The 22,310-nt window shown below is 32.0% G+C and overlaps 1 protein-coding gene across 1 annotated transcript in view; it reads left to right on the forward strand.

Annotated features, from left to right (window-relative positions):
* The window catches only part of Brwd3 (bromodomain and WD repeat domain containing 3), a 124,831-nt gene that overhangs the window by 88,551 nt on the left and 13,970 nt on the right, over positions 1 to 22,310 (forward strand). Inside the window, exons 17-31 of the mRNA XM_048797288.1 lie at positions 311 to 520; positions 1,817 to 1,930; positions 2,636 to 2,743; positions 4,285 to 4,409; positions 5,673 to 5,755; positions 8,569 to 8,680; positions 10,064 to 10,125; positions 10,229 to 10,384; positions 11,079 to 11,199; positions 12,436 to 12,561; positions 12,853 to 12,931; positions 14,933 to 14,989; positions 16,043 to 16,183; positions 17,027 to 17,101; positions 21,998 to 22,150. Of these exons, the coding sequence (XP_048653245.1) occupies positions 311 to 520; positions 1,817 to 1,930; positions 2,636 to 2,743; positions 4,285 to 4,409; positions 5,673 to 5,755; positions 8,569 to 8,680; positions 10,064 to 10,125; positions 10,229 to 10,384; positions 11,079 to 11,199; positions 12,436 to 12,561; positions 12,853 to 12,931; positions 14,933 to 14,989; positions 16,043 to 16,183; positions 17,027 to 17,101; positions 21,998 to 22,150 (1,722 nt within the window). The remainder of the gene's footprint in view (positions 1 to 310; positions 521 to 1,816; positions 1,931 to 2,635; positions 2,744 to 4,284; positions 4,410 to 5,672; positions 5,756 to 8,568; positions 8,681 to 10,063; positions 10,126 to 10,228; positions 10,385 to 11,078; positions 11,200 to 12,435; positions 12,562 to 12,852; positions 12,932 to 14,932; positions 14,990 to 16,042; positions 16,184 to 17,026; positions 17,102 to 21,997; positions 22,151 to 22,310) is intronic.

Here is a 22,310-nt window from a genome sequence, read left to right on the forward strand (position 1 = left end):
TTTTTTTTTTTTTTGTTTTGGTGCTTAGCTTTTTGAGTTCTTTATATACCTTAGAGAACCCTATTTGATTATTCCTAGAAATAATGTATGTAGATCTTTCTTTTAAATAAGATATTGTGGTTTAGATAGGGATTTGAAATCCTGTTATAGAAAACTAAGTGTTATGCTTTACCCAAGAAGCATTTCATTAAAATCACATTGATAATGATCAGAATTTTATATTGACACTTTTTTTCTGTGCAGCCATGTCATTTATAATTCTATTTGATAATATAGTGGTCACTATTCAAATATTAGGTAAAATTTTTGCTTTTCCATACTAAGATATTCATACTTTTGGTTTATTTACAGTGATTCATCAAGCGAATATTCTGATTGGACCGCTGATGCTGGAATAAATTTGCAACCTCCAAAAAGACAAACCAGACAGGCCACACGGAAAATATGCAGCAGCTCTGAGGAGGAGAATTTGAAATCACTAGAAGAAAGGCAAAAGAAACCTAAACAGACTAGAAAGAAGGTTAGTAACTATATGGGCTGTTTTGGTTTTGCTTTTATTGTAGTGGTTTGTTTTTTCCTTAGATACTTGAATATTTAACAGTCACATTTAACTTATCTTAAAATAACATTATAGCTGAGGAAACAAGTAAATAAAAGTAATTTATATTGATTTCAAATGTAAATCATTTTGACATTTTCATTTATTTATTTATTATTATTTTTTATTTGTTAATTTTGCATTTCAATTCTTAATACACCATTATACAATAATTTATCCTATCTCTGATTATATATAAGGTATGTTGACACCAAATTCACATCTTCATACATGTATTTTGTATAATGATGAGAGTCTTCTTTCACCATCCATGCTATTCCTCTTCTCCCTCCCTTTCCCTTCCACCCCTATTCCCTATCTAGAGGTAATCTTCCTCCCTTGCTCTCCCTCCCAACCCCATTTTGAGTCATCCCCTTTCATTTTGACATTTTTGTGTTATCAAAGATAGAGGCTGAGTCTTCATCATTATAATATTGATCATTATATGTTAAAATGTAACAAAGTTCTTGAATAATAAGCAAGTATAGTGTAAATGTATTATTCTCTCAATGTTACCAGTCATAAATTTCTATATATTTTTGACTCAGAGAATGGAAAAGTGTAATTAATTGTATAGGGCACTTCTTCCATTCCTTTGGTTTTAATTTATCCCAATAATGGTTTCTTTTTTTCCACTATAATTTCATTTAGATGACATAAAGAATTAATTCACATAGTTCTTTGAATTAAAAAAATATTATTTACACATTATATGTCCTGTTTCATTAGTAGACATAATTTTTTAAAGAATTTTAATATTTATTTTTTAGTTTTCGGCGGACACAACATCTTTGTTTTGTATGTGGTGCTGAGGATCGAACCCGGGCCGCACGCATGCTAGGCGAGCACGCTACCACTTGAGCCACATCCCCAGCCCTAGACATAATTTTTTGATTATCACCTTCTATTTGTGAAAGTTATTTCTTACTATTGTTTTAATTCAGGTTGTACTCTACAAATATGAAGAGTAAAATTTTTAGTTTTTAGATGTTATATAGTTTTATTATCTGTTAGCTGAAATGAAAATTTTTTTTATTGGTACAAAAGGTATTATAATTGCTAAAGAAAAGTCTTTAAAATGTGTGTGTTCCAGGGTTTCTTTGAACCTGATGTTTTAACATTCTCTCCCTGCTATGTTTCATATTATTATTAATTTGTTTAAGCATTTATAAATTATATGTTTTATATATATGTGCTATAAATGTATTTATATTTTAGAAAGGAGGACTGGTTTCTATGGCAGGTGAACCCAATGAAGAATGGTTTGCCCCACAGTGGATCTTGGATACTATACCACGACGTTCCCCATTTGTTCCACAGATGGGAGATGAGGTATTTTTTTTTGATACATGGAAGTATTGCTGTGTTATTTTGAACTCCTAGACTGAGGCAGTCTTCCTACCCTAGTCTCCCAGTAACTAGAATTACAGGTGTGTACCACCTTGCACAGCAAGATGGGTTGGTTATTCCTTGTTAAAATTTTTTTCTCTCAGATCCTCAAGAGCACTAAATTTTTAATGAGTCTTAGCATATGTATATTATTAATTTTATTTTGGATAAAATATTTACATTGTGAATTATATGTATATAGATAGATAGATAAATATAGATAAATATGTATACACATATACATACCTACACACATTGTCTTAGATGCTGTATTCAATCATATATTTCTTGAGATTAGTGACTGAATCTTCGTATCTTTGTATTCTTTGTAAGGCCTGGCATAGTGTCTTGAAAATAGTAGAAGCTCAGTGAACACAGAGATAACTTGATTTGCTTGTGAATTCATGAAAATAATTGGCTTGATTTTTATCTTAATTACCACTTAGTAGAATTTAATGCTATTTTGCTACTTTGAGTTAATGCTCAAATGATGCCATTTTGAGTTCTCTTTGGGGAATAGTACAGATTTTTCAAAACTCTAATGATGTGTTTTCTGCAAACAGTAAGGTAGTTGTAGAATATATACTGGAATTTATGGAGTTGTTAAATAGGATGATGCTATTTAATACCTTATGTTTTCTCTTTTAGCTTATTTATTTTAGGCAAGGGCATGAAGCTTATGTGCGTGCTGTAAGGAAGTCAAAAATATATAGTGTTAATTTACAGAAACAGCCATGGAATAAAATGGATCTCAGGGTAAGTTTTTCAAATTCATAAACTATGCAGTTGATAGTTTGTTACTTTACCCATAAGATTTTTCTCAGTATAATTCATATTTCACTGTTCATGTATCCAATATAAATTGATACATGACACTCTTGTAGAACTGGCTCTGATGGGTCATATGTTGTATGTTTCCCAAATTTTTTATGACATTTTCTTCATTATTTGACCTAATTTCCTTCAAGATTTAGATCCTGTAGTCTGTGCCATTCCATACATAGAACAAAGTGAGAGTACCCTACTGTGGATATTTTCTCCATCAACAACTTTGTACATTCTGCATATTCAACAAAGTGACAGAGTATGTTGACTATGGACACTGTCAACATTCTGGAAGCTTTGGGATATATTAAATATCATAAATCACAAGAAGTTTAGAAATATGGGGTGCTTTATGGAATATCTTTTGATGTAATACCCACATAGCTATGTGACATTGAATAAATGAGATATGTCTATTTATATTGAAGGATTTTCTGACAATAAATATCCGTTCAGTCATTTATTTATATATACATATATACATACATATAGACATAGGTGTACTTGGGCCATTATTTCTATTTAGGCTTATATGTATTTTGTTCTATTTTGCTTTTCTGATTTGGAGAACAAGAGAATAAAGGGCAGTTTTACCATGGTCTTCCATGTTACTAAAGGATTGTTATGTCATGCTGCTTAGCAGGAAGGATCCTAGAGAGAATCTGTATATTTACTGAAGTAAAAACTTAGTTAAGAGATTTGTAAAAAAGTTGTATTAATGTTCTAAGTTGATAAAATATCAAGTGAGGTTTATTTAGTCAACTCTTGGGAGATAGGGATAGCTACCATCTATTTTGAATCAGGTAAAAATTAAATTTAGAATTAAGGCAATGACTAAAACATATAATTTCTTATTTCTAATCCTAACTCCAAGGTCCTAGAAAGTTAAAGGAGGTAGCATGTGTGGCATAAGATCCTGAAGTTTTAAGCAAGTGTCTATACTCCTGAGAACCAGTTTGCCATCTCTTTAGTGTAACTGATAATATACAGTGTTGTTGTAGTGTAATATTGTAGGCATTCAAAAAAGTCATCTTCTCAAATATAAACATGTCATCTATGAACCTGTATGTTTACATACTTTATTCCTGCTAGGGTTGTAATTTTATGTATACAGAGCTGGATCATCCCATGGAGTGTCTTTTTCGAATATATTACTGGTCTGTAACTCAGACCTATAGGATCAGATTCTATAAGAGTAGGGTTTAGGAACATGAATTTTAAAATGTTTTCCTAGAGGATTCTGCTGCTTTTACTTAGTGTAATGTCCTTTCCTAAACTATCGTTAACCTGCTATTAAGTATTAAGTGTCAAGAGCCATATCTTACTACTTTTAACATTAGTCTTTGTAATACCTAACATATGGTGAGTATTCAGATAATTCTTAAATTATTCAAGTAGTAATGAAATATTGTGTGAATGTTAGGTAGTTATTGGTATTAAAAATAATAATCCATTTATATTTTCATGAATAGGAGCAAGAGTTTGTTAAGATTGTAGGAATCAAATATGAGGTTGGACCACCTACATTATGCTGCTTGAAGCTTGCATTTCTTGACCCCATTTCAGGAAAAATGACTGGAGAGTCTTTTTCCATTAAGTAAGTAGCTATCTCTAGTTCTCTGTGTTTATATGTATGTATTTTTTAAATTGATTTTATTCTTTTAAATACATGACAGCAGAATGCATTACAATTCTTATTACACATATAGAGCACAATTTTACATATCTTTGTATATAAAGTATGTTCACACCATCTCATGTCTTTATATGTGTACTTTAGTTTTTTTTTTGCATTACAATTTTTATTACACATATATACCACAAGTTTTCATATCTCTGTTTGTATATAAAGTAGGTTGATACTCAATTCGGGTCTTCATACATGTACTCTGGATAATTATGTCCATCACATTCCACCATCCTTGCTAATCCCCTGCCTCCTCCCTTTTCCTCCCTCCCCTCTTCTCTATCTAGAATTCATCTATTCCTTCCATGTTCCCTCTCCCTACCCCAATACCCATTGTATATTATGCAGAGTATAGGACTTAATAAGAGAGAAAGTACTGTAGCACTACTACCACAGGGCTTAGAGTTATAAACACTAGTGTTTAATTTTTGATTGATTTCTTTTTTTTTTTTTTTAGAATTTTTAAAAAATATCTTTTAGTTTTCGGTGGACACAACATCTTTATTTTACTTTTATGTGGTGCTGAGGATCGAACCCAGTGCCCCCATGCGCGTTACCGCTTGAGCCACATCCCCAACCCTTCTTGATTGATTTCTGAATTTTATCTCTCTCTCTCACACACACACACACACACACACACACACACACACATATATAAATGGTTAGATAGGTGGATTCATGAACAGGTTAATCAATCTTGTGTAAAATGAAAATGCTAATATATTAATATTTTCTTCAGGATTGTTGTGAGGAATCAAAGACTAACTTTTATAAGTGCCTGTTGTTGAAACAGGGTAGTTGCTTTTCTTTCTCTTAATAATAGTAGAAATAGTCAATGGCTCATTTCTTGAAGTCAAATTTCAAATCTAAGGAGATGAGAAAACTTCAATTCACACTGTTCTTTTTAAATTTTTTAATATGAAGAATTTTGTATTAAAATTTAAAAACCTTTATTGGTGCCTTTACATTATTAAAGCAATACAAGATTATGCAAAGCAATCCTAAAAAGATTAAGCCAGATGGGATTTAATTTAAGTAAACATATGTCCAAGGATTATGATGTTTGCAAAATTGTTCTTGATGAGTTCCAATTAAACATATATCCTTGGACATTTAGTAAGTTTATATATATATAATTTTTTTTTGATTCCCATTGCTTTATTTTCTATACAGGTATCATGACATGCCAGATGTCATTGATTTTCTTGTGCTACATCAGTTTTATAATGAAGCCAAAGAAAGGAACTGGCAGATTGGTGAGTATAGAACTGCTGCTAATAACTATTAAGCTTAAAGTAGAATAAGTAAAGTTTTAACTCTTAGTTAGTAGAAAGAATGTAGTTTAATGTTTAGTTCAAGAAAGCTGTCAACCAAACTAGGAAAATTCATTTAAAATTTCTTTTCCAGATTAAGTGATTTTATGCATATTGTGTAGTATGTATAGTAGTCCCCCCACTTATATGTTGTTTCACTTTCTGTACTTTCATTTGCCTGTGGTGGTAAAATAGAAAATCCAAAAATTAAAAAAATTCATAAGTTTAAAATGCATACTGTTTTGGATTATGTGATAAAAAATCATGCACCATCATATTCCATCCCTCTAAGGATGTGAATCATCCCTTTTTTCTAGTATATCTATGTTATACTATATATCTGGTAGTCATTTAGCTATGTGTTCTGAACTCTCTGTATCATGGTGCTTGTTGTGTTCCGGTAATCCTTACATAGTAAACTAAGACTGGGTCACAATACATATATCATTCACCTAATTTTATCTTACCATGTAAACAGACATTTTATCATCTCACATCATCATAAGATGGGTGAGTATAATAAGATCTTGCAAGAGAAAAACGCATTCACATAATTTTTGTTACTATATATTATTATTATTATTCTCTTATTGTTACTCTCTTACTGAGCTTAATTTATAAAATAAACTCTATCCAGTATGTATGTATGGGGAAAAAAATCAAATACAGCTGGCTATCTGAATTCATTGTTTCTGCGTGTGTGAATTCAATCAACCATGAATCAAAAATATTTTTTAAAAAATGCATCTGTACTGAACATGTACATTTTTATCATTATTCACCAAACAATATAGTATAATAGCAGTTTATATAAAATTTACATTTTTTAGGAATGGTAAGTAATCTAGAAATTTAAAATATATGGAAGGATTCTGTAGATTATATTCAAATACTATACTGTTCTTAAGAATCTGCATTTATGAATATCTGTTAGAGAACTGTTGAGCCAATGCCTCACCAACGTCAGTGTACCACTATGTTGGGTTTGGTGATCTCTGCAATTTCGGGCATCCATTGGGGGTCTTGGAGAATATCCCTTGTGGATAGGTGGGGACTACTTTAGTCTCTAAACCTTGGGCAAATACCTACTGTATTAATAATACAAATCTGAATTAAAGAAAATTCTGAACTGTCAATTCCTCTATGGAGTATTTTTATACATGGGCTTTTAAAAACACCATTGCCTATTGAGGTTTCCTTTTCTCCTCCCTTCCTCCTCTTTCTCCCTCCCTCTTACCATTGTTTCTTTCCTTTAGCCCTAACTCTTCTGCCCTCTCTTTTTCTTTTCTTTTCTCTGATGAAAAGAAGCAATATAATACTAGTATGAGGGAATTTTCAAAAGAAATTAGTTTATAGCTCTGTCATTATTAATACAGAACATAAGGCCTTTAATACTATTGGCATTTTTCACACATTTCCATATTTTGCCTGTATTTTTAATATATTTTTGTTCTGGCTCTGTCACTTACTAGCTCATTGATCTTGGGCAAGTTTTCAATCCCTCTATGGCTTACTCCCTTTATCTTTAAAAGGGAAATTATATCAGTGCACACCTATAATGTTGATGTAATCAAGGAAGAGATGTAATATATAGAAAGCACTTACACAGTGGTTCCTGATACATACTAAAAACCATGTGAATATATGTTTATTAGTGTTTTTACATTCTTCAGTGTATAAGGAATATTTTTTCCATAGAGGTTTGGTTTTTTAATCCTTAGCTATTTAAAGGCAGAAAACTAGTATAGGTTGAGCACCCCTATCTGAAAATTCAAAATGCTCCAAAATCAAAAACTTTCCTTTTTCCATTTTTTTTTTTTAATTCACAACAAATCTTTGGTTATAATTTGACATTTGTTTCATATCCAAATATATCACTCCATCCATTAGTAATTTTTATGTTGTTTACAGTAGCCTGTTTTTCAGCATTCTCTTATTTCTTTTATTCTTTTTAGATATACATGACAGTAGAATGTATTTTGACCTTTTAATACATGGATTATAACTTATTCTAGTTAGGATCCCATTTTTGTAGTGGAACATGATGTGGAGTTATACTGGTCACTTACTCATATGAACATAGGAACGTTATCTCCCATTCATTCTACTGTCTTTTCTATTCCCATCTTCCCTCCCTTCCCTTCATTCTCCTTTGTCTAACTCAGTGAACTTCTATCTCCACCCTTATAGAGAACCAAAATTGAAAACTTTCTAAGATGAATAGAGCATTTCATATTTTAGGTTTTTGGATTAGTGATGTTCAACCAGTAACATCTTTGCAAATATTATATAATATGAAAAACTCCAAAATTGGAAACATTTCTAGATGCAAACATTTGGATATGATATAGTTAGCCTGTATGAAGAGATTTTTAAAGGCAAAAAACTAAAAACAAAAAAGAAGAAACAGCTGTAGCCTTAGCACTGAAAAAAAAGGTAAAGAAACTACATTAACATACATTCCATACACTAAGGAGTATGCATAATGATATTCATAAAAGTTAAATTATGTTTGTAGTATTTTCTATGAAGACATAAACATGTATGATGTACTTGAGAAAAATTCTACCACTTGGAAATTAAAATACTTGAAAAGGGTAAAATGTAAAATTCACTTATTTGGAAAACTCATCTTGAAAAATCTGGTAATACCAGATATAGTGCTAATTACGTGTTCAAGAAAAAATAGCAATTTACACTGGGTACAAAGCTGATATTTATCAAGAGCACTCTTTTTTAAATTTTAAACATTATAGGTGATAGATTCCGCAGTATAATAGATGACGCCTGGTGGTTTGGGACTGTAGAGAGTCAGCAACCTTTTCAACCAGAGTATCCTGATAGTTCTTTCCAGTGTTACAGTGTTCAGTAAGTATAGTTATATTTTTTTTTTGCCTGATATAATACTGTAGAATAATATGGACTTTAAATAAACACTGCCATTAATAATAAATTTTTATCTGAATTACTACTCTTATAATAACTATAAGGAAGTAAGCATAGTGCCTACTGGAAAGAATTTGATGGTAAACTATTTGTGCCACTGTGCATACTAAAACCAAGCAAATACTAAAAGCATTTCTACCTCCCTTGTTGTTTACTTTTTCTCTTAAGTATTTCTTCATTTTATATTTTTGTGGTAATGGGGATTGAACCCATGAACACTCTACCACTGACCTACATCTGTATCCCTTTTGACTTTTCCCCATGGCCTTTAATTTTTCAGGCAGGGTCTTACTAAGTTTCTGAGGCTGGATTCCAATCTGAAATCCTCCTGCCGCAAACTTCCAAGTTGGCAGGATTATAAACATATACCACTATACCTGGCATAAGTCTTTATTCTTTAAAGAAGAATTGAAATTATTTTCCCATAGAAAATAGTGAAATTAAATCAATGTTTAAAGTAATTGTTATATCTGTAGTATAGTAGTGAATATTACTACTTAGTCTGTTATTTAATGACATGAATTCTAGGTAGAGTTGACAGCATTTTATTTTGAGATACTGTTTGTTTGCAATATTAGTTTAATTGTTCTGGAAATCCCAGAGTTGTAAGGTTCCTAATGAATGAAGCTTCTCAAAAATAATGGAAAAAATGTTCATTTTGTGAGGATTGCCTTTAAAGCCACTATATTACAGATAAAAAGAGAAGATTAAAATTTTGAAAGTGCTAAAATACTTAAGATATTGGGATAAATTAAGAAGTGATCCAATAAGACATCGTAGTGCCCAACTATAATCTAAGCTACATTGGAGGCTGAGGCAGGAAAATTTGCAAGGTTGAGGCCAACCTGAACAACCTAGTGGGACCTTTTATCAAAATAAAATAGAAATGGCTGGTGAAGTAGCTCAGTGCTAGAATACTTACCTAGCACGTATGAGGCCCCAGGTTCAGACCCTTGTACTGAAAGGAAAAAGAGAGATTGAAAGAAGTGATCCATTACACCAACTCTTTTCACCTGAAAGATATTTGCTTTCTTTTCCCTGGCTTAATAGTGAATATATGCTCATTTGGAACAAAAGATAAATAAAATACTAGGAATAGGCTTACTAACCACTAAGTTTCATTTTGGTGGAACATGTTTTCTCTAGCAGTGGTTTTTTATTATCTTTACTTAAACAGAGCTGAACTTTAATGATTACTATGTTTTCCTTTTCTAAATTTCACTCTCCTAGAAGTCATGCAAATTATACTAGTATATGAATGGACGCACTTGTAAACTTAATTTTTATCTCATTGTTTTTCAATAGCTGGGACAATAATGAGAGAGAAAAGATGAGTCCCTGGGATATGGAGCCAATTCCAGAAGGAAGTAAATATGCTTTTAAAGTCAAATTATAATTCTTTTAAAAATAAAATTACTATAATATGATATTAGACACTAATCATTTCTAATTTTTCATCTTAATACCTAGCTGCCTTTCCAGATGAAGTTGGTGCTGGTGTTCCTGTTTCCCAAGAGGAATTGACTGCTTTGCTATACAAACCCCAGGAAGGAGAGTGGGGGGCTCATTCTAGAGATGAGGAATGTGAAAGAGTTATTCAGGGCATAAACCACCTTCTTTCCCTGGGTATGGTAAATGCAAAAATAAATAAATAAACAAACAAATAAGACAACTGAAGGAAGCTAAGCTGAGCAGAATTTTAAGTTCTATAATAGGAAATGCATTTTCTTACACTAGTTTTGATATTAATATTTTTTGTGGTGCTGGGGATTGAACCCAGGGCCTCACACATGCCAGGCAAGCACTTTTCCACTCGGCTATATCCCCAGCCAGATATTAACATTTTTGTATGCTTGGTCAAAATAATGACTGATAAATATTTTCAGTATTCTGGGGGATAATATTGAAGGCAGGCATGTGTCTTTTTCTTTCTTGAGTCATTTTGACTCTCTAGCTGCTAATTTCCTGAACCTGATCTTGGATGGGGTTCCTTGATAAAGACAGTGTGTGAATAATGTATTTTACCCACATGAATAGTTATGTTTTCAGAAATATATCATTTAAAAAGTTTTGTTGTTTTATCCAGAAAAGACTTAGCAATCTAAAGTTCAACATTGTGCTCCTTTAATTTTGTTTTCTTTTACCTGAGTTTAACTAGTGTTTTGTGCATGATTCATCGATATTATGTCAAAAAAAAGAAAAACATACAATTGAATCATCATTGTTTTTGAATTTAGAATTTTGCCCTTATTTATTTATTACTGTTAACATTTAATATTAGTGTCTTTTATAACTATTTTTGATTTTGGTAATTTTGTAGATTTTGCCAGCCCTTTTGCTGTTCCAGTGGATCTCAGTGCCTACCCCTTGTATTGTACTGTAGTTGCTTATCCAACTGACCTCAATACCATCAGGCGGAGACTTGAAAATCGCTTTTATAGGTTTGTTTAGTTTTATTTAAAAATCCAGTTTTATGAGTATGACTTGCTTTGTTGAGATCGTGTTTTTATGGTATTAAATAATCATCCAATGACTCACTCTAAAATTTCTTCTAAAACTGTGGAACACCAATTTTCTTTTATTTAATCGGTTTCCACTTTTCCAGGGTGAAAAGGGTATAGGAAAGGAAGACAAAGAGGAAAACATGGGTAGCATGCATAATTAGGTTGTAAAATGAAAAGTGAAGTTAACTTAGTTTATTAAAGGCAAATTAGATGTTTTATGGATTCATCATAATTAAGATGCTACAGAAAGCCAGGCACAGTGCTGCACACCTGTAATCCTAGCCATTCTGGAGACTGAAACAGGAGTATTTCAAGTTTTAGGTTGGCCTGCACAACTCAGAGAGACCCTGTCTGAAAATTAAAAATAAGTAAATAAAGAGGACTACAGATGCAGTTTAGTTGTAGATTGCTTACCTAGAATGTATGAGACTCTGGGTTCAATCCCAAGTACTGAAAAAGAAGAGAGAGGGGAGGGGACAGGGAAAGGGAGAGGGAGATTGTACATAGATATAGAGGATGTCTAAATCTTCTTTGGGGCATTAGGTAGTAGTTAATTAGGTTTAATAACCAATCCTAAAATATATGTAGTAAAAGAACCAAGTTACTTTTTCCTTGGTTTTGGTTGGGAGGGGAATGATTATGGGAGGTCTTGGAAGATAGTTCTTTGTTCTTCTCTATTTGAAGTCCACTTCACCCTAATCTTAGTATCCCATGAACTGGTTAGTCTGCCTCTTATAATTAAGAATTGAATGTATTTTTACAACATTTTAATATTATTCAATACTAAATATTATGAACAAGCTGTCATTCTGTATAACCTGGTTTATTTTTTTCTTTCTCCCCTTCTTCTGAAAACGAAACATTATTTTGTCTTTATCACAGCATACTTTTGTTTGTTTTTTATCAAATCACTCTTTACCCACAGTGTCCTGGATCAGTTCTCTTCTAGTTTTAATAGGCTGTCTAGTATTTCAAAATTCCCTCCTGTGCTTTAAATTCTGAAATTGTATCATCCCTTTTTTTAGCCTTCATCAGTTACATATTTGAGACATTAATATATTGGATCTCCTTTGACATAAAATGATTAAGTGCCTACTTTTTCTGTTGCATATTCTTAGAATGTAGTTTAAATGTATCAGACAAAGGTAACATAGGATATTTTTTCTTTTGTAGGAGAATATCAGCATTAATGTGGGAGGTGCGCTACATTGAGCATAATGCTAGGACTTTCAATGAGCCAGACAGTCCTATAGTTAAAGCAGCCAAAATTGTAACTGATGTTTTACTTCGATTTATTGGGTAAGAAGCATTTGTTTCCTTCTAAGAGACTAACTTACAGCTTTTTAAAAATTATTGAAATGGCTGAGCACAGTGATGTAGATCTGTAATTCTAGGTACTTAAGAGGCTGAGGCAGAAGGATTGCTGCCAGCCTCAGCAACTTAAGAAAGACATAAGCAACTCAGAGAGACACTTTCTCAAAATAAAAATGGAAGGGGATGTGGTTCAGTGGTTAAGCCCCTCTAGTTCAATCCCTGATACCAGAAATAAATAAATAAATAAGTAGAAATGTATTTTGACTTGTTTCTTAGGGATCAGAGCTGTACTGATATACTGGATACTTATAATAAAATTAAAGCAGAAGAACTAAACAGTACTGATGGAGAGGAGGTAAGAAACATGATATGATAAATAGTAATGAATTCATTTTCTGTTATTTGTAGTAAGTGTCATACATAAATATTACAATTGGCTGTAAGCAGTAAAAGATTTTTGGAAGCTGACTGTTTTTTGTCAAATCACTTGTTTTTTGTCAAATCACTCTTTACATTGCTGGTTCTTGGGGGAAAGACACTGGCAGAGTCTGCAGGAATCTATATGCCCGTTTCCATCTATTATCTCTCTCCTATGAGGTCATTCTCCTAGAAATGAAAATGAAGCAATCTCTATGTTTTTAGATGCTTAGTCCTCAAGGATTTTATTAGGTGCTAGTTATGTAGAAACTATCTAACTAGCACATACCAAGATTTCAGATTTCCCAGGAGAAAGCAGGTATCTAGCACAAATCACATTGTTTATACCACCTCCATAATAAAGGAAATTTCCAAATGTGAGCCATGGGCCAACCATTTAAGTAAAGCCCTGCTAAAGACATATTAAATGCTTTGACCTATTTCAAATGGACTATACAAAAATATAATCATGCTAGAGGGTTTAGTCAAGGTCAGGAAGCCAGTCATCCTGTATAACTCAGTGGGTTTCAGTGAGGAGAAATTAATACTTTATTTTCTGATCCTTAAAAAAAAATGACAAAGCACTCAATATTTTAAAAGAATATCTAGTTGATGAAAATTTGATTAGGGGTTTTATTTTCTATGCATTGTATGTAAAATATTAAATTATTTTATAATGATAGATTAAACATCTAATATTTAAGTTTCATGAAGTTGCAGCTTTATTTCTTTCTATAAATTTCTAAATATAAAGTAGTCTTTGCTGAATAAAATGGAATTTATATTCTCAACAGAATTTCACATATGTGTTTCCTTACCAATCATTGTTCCTAACTTACATAAAACCATATTTGACCAGAGTTTATGATAGAAACCAAAACAAGATAAGAAATTGGAATAATATTGAAAACTGGTAATTCAAAATTTTTACTGGAAAACAGTTCATCCCAGGGAGAAATGACTCAATTATGCTAGATCTTATTGCAATGGCATGAGATATTTTACATGTTTATTTTGGGGGGTGTGTGTGTGTGTGTGTGTGTGTAGTATTAGGAATTGAGCACAGGGCCTTATGCATACTAAGCAAGTCCTTATCTCTGAGCTACATCACGGCACTTTTTTTTTTTCCTTTTATGAAAGTATCTGACTATAAAGCATTGTATTATTGGGGTTAAATCTTATTTTCATAATAATAACAAGGAAAACACAATACACAAATTAGATATTAGCCTCTTGAAAGCCAAGAAAAGTTTATCAATATCATTTCCTCTATTTTCTCTGACCTTTATCATAAATGTATTTTAACATAGGATTTGATGTTTCAAGAATTTTTTGTCAAACTAGCACTACTTGGATTAGGATAGATAACTAAAGAAAAATATAATTTAACAGCTTTGTTTTTTAACTACTGATATTAGAAAGGAATATAAATAGTTCATTAGTTACTTTACTAGTAGCTCTTAACCTAGGTGCTTTGCCATCACCAGTGGTATAGGCCTTGACTACTTGTATTAAAAAAACTATCCCTCAGGGAGACAATTAACTGAATCTCTGGCTAAGTAAAAAGTTATATTTCCCTACAGAAAAGAGATCTATTCCTTGAAATAACAAATAATTGACTATGAGTATGAGTGTTTTCTAATTTTATTAAGTGAACGTGTCATAAGAAATACTAACACAGATAACAACGTTCTCCAGTCACTACAACTTTTCTGTTGTTTCCTTTTCTAATTTGAAGAGAAATCTTATTAAGTTCTCCCAATATCATTTTCAAATTGTTCACAGTATATTGGCAAAGTTTGGGGTAAGTCTCCCTTCAGCCTTTGTTTTGTTGCCTGCTCCACTGAGGAAAGTTGATTATGATTATATTTGCCATTTACTTGTAGGTTTCTAGTTTGTAAAACTTAACATCTCCTCATACTTTCCTCTTTTAACTTAGGATACAGAAATGGTTGATTTAGATTCAGATGGTCCTGGTACTTCATCTGGAAGAAGGGTAGGTAACTAAGTGAACTACTGAGAAGAAACATTTTCAGACTTACTGTGTCAGAGATTCCAAAGAGCAATTCCACATTGGAGAGTTGCTAGAAGGACTCTTGGTACTAAGGTTATAGTTTTACTCATGGCTAAGATTTTTTTTTTACAGTAACTCAGTATGCATACATTGCTGGGTCATAGGGGGAAAGACAATGGCAGAGTCTGGAGGAATCCATAAGCAGGTTTCCATCTATTATCCCTCTCCTATGAGGTCATTCTCCTAGAAATGAAAATGAAGCAATCTGTATGTTATATTAGACGCTGTCCTCAAAGATTTTATTAGGTATTAGTTATGTAGAAACTATCTAACTAGCATATACCAAGATTTCAGATTCCCAGGAGAAAGTAGGTATCTAGCACAAATCAAATTGTTTATACTACCTTTATAATAAGTTTATACTACCTTTATAAGGAAGTTTCCAAATGTCAGCCATGGGCTAACCATTTAAGTGAAGCCCTGCTAAAGACATTAACCTCAGGCCTCTCATGTTAACTCTTTTCTGCATATTTCTTCTCCATGATAATTAGACATGAAAGTTATTCTATAGAAAGAACAATATTCTTTAAAATATTGAAAGAGATCATAACAGAAGGCAGCAAATTATAAGATTAGAATATCATGGCCATAAAAGATTTAGTTTTAAAAAATTGTCCTGAACAATTGATGGTGCCCTTGTCAAGTAAACTTGACTACCAAGAAATATTAAATCTATAAATCTATTACCTTTGTATAGGAAAAGCATTCATTTCTTCTCTTTTTTTGTACTTTATTTGAGATTCAGGTTTTTTAAAATAAAAATTCAGAATTCTAGAATCTTGCCATTTCTACAAATGCAATGTCTAGTGGTTTTATCTTTTTTTTGTTTTGTTTTGTTTTCAGTGAGAATGTTATAAGCTTTTAAATAGTGGCTGCTCTGTTTTACACAAATATATTAACACTAGGGATACATGAAAAAGTCAGTGAAAAGTTAAAGGCATAGCCTTTAGATATAATTCTATTAAAAATCTATAGGTCAAATGCCGAGGCAGAAGACAGTCTTTGAAGTGTAATCCTGATGCTTGGAAAAAACAATGCAAAGAACTTTTGAGCCTCATTTATGAACGTGAAGACTCAGAGCCATTTCGATATCCAGCTGATCCTCCTCCTTTGCCAGTAAGCATGCATTTGTTTAAATAATTGCCAATATAATAATTTTCCTTAAATGTCCATGCTAGCATCTAGGTAAGTACAATTTCCCCCTTTTTTCTTTATTTCCTTCCATACTTCTATCTTTAAATTATGATTAGTCATGACTTTTTAAAATGGCTTTCATGTACTAGGTACATAAATTATTATACATTTAAAAACCAAATTTGAATAAATTTCTTTGCTATTCTTTCCTGCTTTTATTTCAGATATTTCTTGAACACATATTGCTAATTTATGATATACTTTTATTCAGCGTGAATACTTAATTACATGTCAATCCTATTTAGTTTATAATAAACATGGTCACTAGAGTAGCCAACATACGAATATTACTTTTCAACAAACATTAAAAACATGAGAAAGTAGGTTATAGGATTTCTCCTCTAGGAATGTATCTATTTATATGTTTCATTACCTTTTATTAAATAACAAGTCTTTTTTAAACTTTTTCATAGAAAAATATGGCAATATTTCAGAAATACATCAGAGCATCAGCTAAGCTTAACAACCATCCATATTCTCTGTATTCATGGGATTCAGTTTGGAAAGGATATTTAAGGAACAATATTATGTTAGACAAAGCTCATTTTGTTTTTTGTTTTTAGAGAGTTTGGGCAGAACACACTAGTCTTATTTTTTATAGCAGAAAATAATGGTGAATGCAGAATTCCTTCACATTAAAGTACAACCTATAAAATATTATTTCTATTTTTGGATTTTTTAGCCTTAAGTTGTGGTTGTATTACAAGACCTGATATTTTTGTAGTGGTGATCTGGGGGAAAAATGCATGATCTTTACCCTAATAGGGCCATCAAGAGCAAGAAGGAGAATCCTCAGAGTCCGTTGTTCCAGAAAGACAACAAGATCCATCTCTATCTGAGGTAGGCTTATTTGCCTTTAAAAATATATATGCTGGTGGTTGTTTTGTATGTGTTTTTTTAAAACATACTATGCCCTTTGTAACTTGTTAAAATTGCCTTCTAATTCTGTTTTCTTCTCATATTTGTTCATTTTTTTATCTTTATTTTTTGTTTTTAACAATTTCTTAAAGTTGTTCCTTATAGTATCCATTTAGATGTTTATTTGTTTATATAGACTAAATTTAATGCAGCAGAGTAGAAAACATCAATTATACAATATGATTTTGTCTGTAGTGCACCTGATTATTCCCACTAGGAGTTCATTCAACAAGCAGGCTGAGTCTGGGTTTTAATAGTATTACAGAAGTCCCAAAAATTGCCTTTATAAAAATATTAGTGTTTCATAAACCATGTTGTGTGAGAATATTCTTTTGGACTTTTTTCTGATTTAAAAAATAAGATAATACATTTAGAGCAATTAAGGGTTCTCATTCTTTGGAAAATGTTGTCTTCTCTTATTTAGAATAATTTTCTCTGCCCCTACTTCTGGCTCTTTTAATTTCTTCTTTAAGGGAAATGTGATTTTACTTTTTAATCCCTCTAAGTAGAATGAGGGTTCTAATATTGATTGTGGGTTTTACTTCAAAACTTAAATATTGAGGACTATAGCATATGTATATAGGTATAAATACCAAATACTATTCCATATGATAACTCTAATATTAGCTAGACTTAAAATCTTTTAATTTAATATGGAATCTTCCCTTTCTCCTAAAAAAAATCAAACTAAATTCTGAACTTCTAAGCCAGAGGATTTCAGATGAAGCAAAAATAACACATTGATTAAAAAATAAAAAATGCACAAAGTCCTGGGTTAAATCCCTACCACCACATACAAACACAGACACAGATATCAAAAAGGAGAGTCAGAGGTGTTGCTCAGTGCTACAGAGCATGCCTAGTGTTCAAAAGACCTTGGGTTTAATTCCTGGTATCCTAGTACTACCCAAAAGATAAAAAATAGAAACTAACACCTGGAGATTAAATAATACACTTTTGAATGATGAATGGATACAGAAGAAATCGGGGGAGAAATAAAAAATACTTAGAGGTAAATCAGAATATGAAATAACATATCAAAATCTCTGTGACAGGACCGGGCTTGTGGCTCAGGGGTAGAGCACTCGCCTAACATGTGCGAGGCCCTGGGTTCAATCCGCAGCACTTCATAAAAATAAATAAATAAAAATAAAGTTATTGTGTCCAACTACAACTAAAAAATTTAAAAAAATATCTTTGACAGTATAAAGATCATAGTATTGAGCTGATAAACTAAAAGAATAGAAAGATACCAAATAAATAATCTAACATCTCAAGGCCCTAGAAAAAGAAGAACAAATGAACGGCAAAATCATTAGAAGACAGGAAAAATTAAATCAGAGCCGAAATCAATGAAATTGGGATTAAAAAAATACAAAAGAGCAACAAATCAAGGGGTTGATTTTTTGAAAGGATAACCAGAATTGATAAATGATTAGCCAAAATATCAAGAAGAGGAAAAAACTCAAATTATCAAAAGTCCGAGATGAAAAAGGAAATATCACCCAGAAACTTAGGAAATCCGAAGGATCATTAGTATTATTTTGAAAATGTATACTCCAATAAGCTAGAAGATCTTGATGATATGAACAAATTCCTAGAGATATATGACCTACCCAAATTGAACAAGGAGGATATAGAAAACTTAAACAGATTGATTTCTAGTAATGAAATTGAAGCAACAATCAAAAGCCTTCCAAAGTCAAGGACCAGATGGATACTCAGCACTAAGTTTTATGAGACCTTCAAAGAAGAACTAATACTATTCTCCTCAAATTATTCATGAAATAGAAAAGGAAGGAACTCTGTCAAATTCATTTTATGCACCCAGTATCACCCTGATACCAAAATCAGACAGATACATCAATGAAAGAAAACTTCAGACCAATACACCTGATTGTAGATGCAATAATGCTTAATAAAATATTGGCAAACTGCATAAAAACACATTAATAAGTTAGTACACTTGGGCTGGGGATGTGGCTCAAGCTACCGCTTGAGCTACGTCCTTGCCTGGCATGCGTGGGGTGCTGGGTTCAATCCTCAGCACTACATAAAATAAAATAAAGATGTTGTGTCCACCGAAAACTGAAAAATAAATATTAAAAAAAATTATCTCTCTCTGTCTCTCTCTCTCTCTCTCTCTTAAAAAAAAGTAATCAAATGGGTTTCCTCCCAGGGATTCAAGATTGGTTCAGAATACAGAAATCAATAAATGTAATTCACCAGATAAATAGACTTAAAGATAAGAATTACATGATTATCTCCATTGATACAGAAAAAGCATTTGACAAGGTACAGCACCTGTTCATGTTTAAAACAGTAGAGAAACTAGGGATAGAAGGAGTATACCTCAACATTGTAAAAGCTATATATGACAAACCCAAGGCCACCATTATTCTTTTTTTTTCAAAGAAAAGTTTGCTTTTTTATTATATTTATTTTTAGTTATAGGTGGACACAATATCTTTATTTTATTTTTACGTGGTGCTGAGGATTGAACCCAGTACCTCACACATAGTAGGCGAGTGCTCTACCTCTGAGCCACAACCCCAGCCCAGGCCAACATTATTCCTAATGGAGAAAACTCAAAAGCATGTTCTCTAAAATCAGGAACAAGACAAGGATGCCCACTTTTACCACTCCTATTCAACTTAGTCCCTGAAACACCAGTCAGAGGCATCTGATAAATAAAGAAAGTTAAAGACATATAAATAGGAAAAGAAGAGCTCAAATTACTTCTATTTTCCAATTACATGATCTTAGAAGAACACAAAAAAACTACTAGAAGAGTTCTATAATTCATAAATAAATTCAGAATAGTGGTATACAAAATCAACACCCATGAATCAGTCACGTTCTTATATACCTTATATATTATATACCTTCTGAAAAAGAAACTAGAAAAAGTATCCCATTCACAATAGCCTCAAAAAAATAAAATACTTGGGAATCAACCTAACAAAAGAGGTGAAGGACCTCTAAAAATGAAAACTATAGAACACGAAAGAAAGAAATTGAAGACGACCTTAGAAGTTGGAAAGACCTCCCATGTTCTTGGATATGCATAGTTAGTATTGTAAAAATGGCCATATTACCAAAAGTGCTATATAGATTCAATAGTGATTCCCATCAGAATCCCAATGATGTTCTTTATGGAAATAGAAAGAACATTCATGAAATTCATTTGGAAAAACAAGAGACACAACAAGAAAAGTAAAGTAGGAGGCATCACAACACAGGACCTCAAAGTATACTGCAGAGCTATAGTTAAAAAAAAAAAAGTATGGGCACCAAAGAAAGGTATGGAGAATAATGGAATAGAATAGAAGACACAGAGACAAACCCACATAATTACAATTATCTGATACTGGACAAAGGTGCTAAAAACATACATTGCAGAAAAGATAGCCTTTTTAACAAATGGTGCTGGGAAAATTTAACCTCTTTCTCTTACCCTATACAAAACTCAAAGTGGATTAGAGACCTAGGAATTAGAACAGAAGAAAATGTAGGACCAACACCTCCAACATGTCAGCTTAGAAATAGGCTAAAAATTTTTTTAAAAGGCTAGTTTTTACATTTAAAAAGTCATAAATGGAACCACTATTTGACCTAGCTATTCACTACTCACACTGCTCAGTTTATATCCAAAGGATTTAAAATCAGCATACTACAGTGATGCAGACACATCAATATTTATAGCAGCACTATTCACAGTAGTTAAGCTGTGGAGCCAATCTAGGTGCCCTTCAACAATTGAATAGATACAGAAAATGTGGTATATATATACACAATGCAGTTTATTCAGTCATAAATAAAAATATAATCATGTCCTTTGCAGGAAAATGGATGGATCTGGAGACTGTCGTGCTAAGTAAAATAAGACAGTCCTCAAAATCCAAATGTCAAATATTTTCTATGATATGTGGAAGCTGACCCAAAATAAGGTGTTGGGGGAGGAAATAAAAAAGAATTGAAGAAAGATCAATGGAGTAAACAAAGGGGAATGAAAGGAAGTGAAGACGGATGGGACTGAGAAAGACAGAATAAATCTGGCATAACATTCCTATGTAAATACATGAATATATCACAGTGTATCTCACCATCAATTACATCCACTAGATACTAATTAAAAGTAAAAAACTATGAATAGCAGAAAGATCACTATCGTAGTAGGATGAGAGCAGGGGAGGATAAAGGGACCGAATATAAGAACTGGATAAGAATAAATTATATTCCATGTCTTTATAATTATGTCAGAATAAATTCTATTGTTATGTATCTAAAAAGAACCAATAAAAAGGAGACAAAAAGTACAGAGGAAAAAGAAATCGAGATCTTCAGTTGCTAATTACTCTTCAAGTAAAAATGTCCTCATAGCTGGAAAACTTGGAAATACATAGCTAATTTGTATAGTGGAACCATTTAATTATGCCTGCACAATTCCATCTTCTCTAATAAAACAGTTGGCCAAGTGTTGTAAGTTACATCAGCCTTTAAGCAGGAAATCGAATTCCATATTGTGGACTCTGTGAAAATAAAGCCAGTGACTATGTATTTTATATTCTATGCCTTCAAAATAATGTATGATTAAAGACTGCGTTGGTAGGATTAAGGCTCTTCCATAGACCCTACATTTTTTGCTATGAACCAAATTATGGTTTGGAGCTGGGGGAAGGTAGTTGGCAGGCTGAAAAATGATGTGTTCATTTCATGGTGGATTACATTGGTATGTAATGCAAATCTCCGTCCAATGTATTATTTACTATTGTTATGTAGTTTGGATATTTGAATGTAATACATTATTCTTTGTAGGATTATCAAGATGTTGTAGATACACCTATGGACTTCAGCACTGTGAAAGAAACTTTAGAAGCAGGAAACTATGGTAGTCCTCTGGAATTTTATAAGGATGTTCGCCAAATATTCAGCAACTCCAAAGCTTATACCTCTAATAAAAAATCAAGGGTATGAAAAACACTATTAGATGGGTTAATTAAGCATTTAATGACATACATAACTGGCAGTTTTCTTCCAACATTTTTGAAATTGCTAATTAAGTATTTACTACACTTCTGACATAGTTACTGAGATTTAGTTTTCAGTATCTTCTCTGAAATGTGTATTT

This window comes from Marmota marmota, unplaced genomic scaffold (genome assembly GCF_001458135.2).
Source record: "Marmota marmota marmota unplaced genomic scaffold, marMar, whole genome shotgun sequence".
Classification (NCBI taxonomy): domain Eukaryota; kingdom Metazoa; phylum Chordata; class Mammalia; order Rodentia; family Sciuridae; genus Marmota; species Marmota marmota.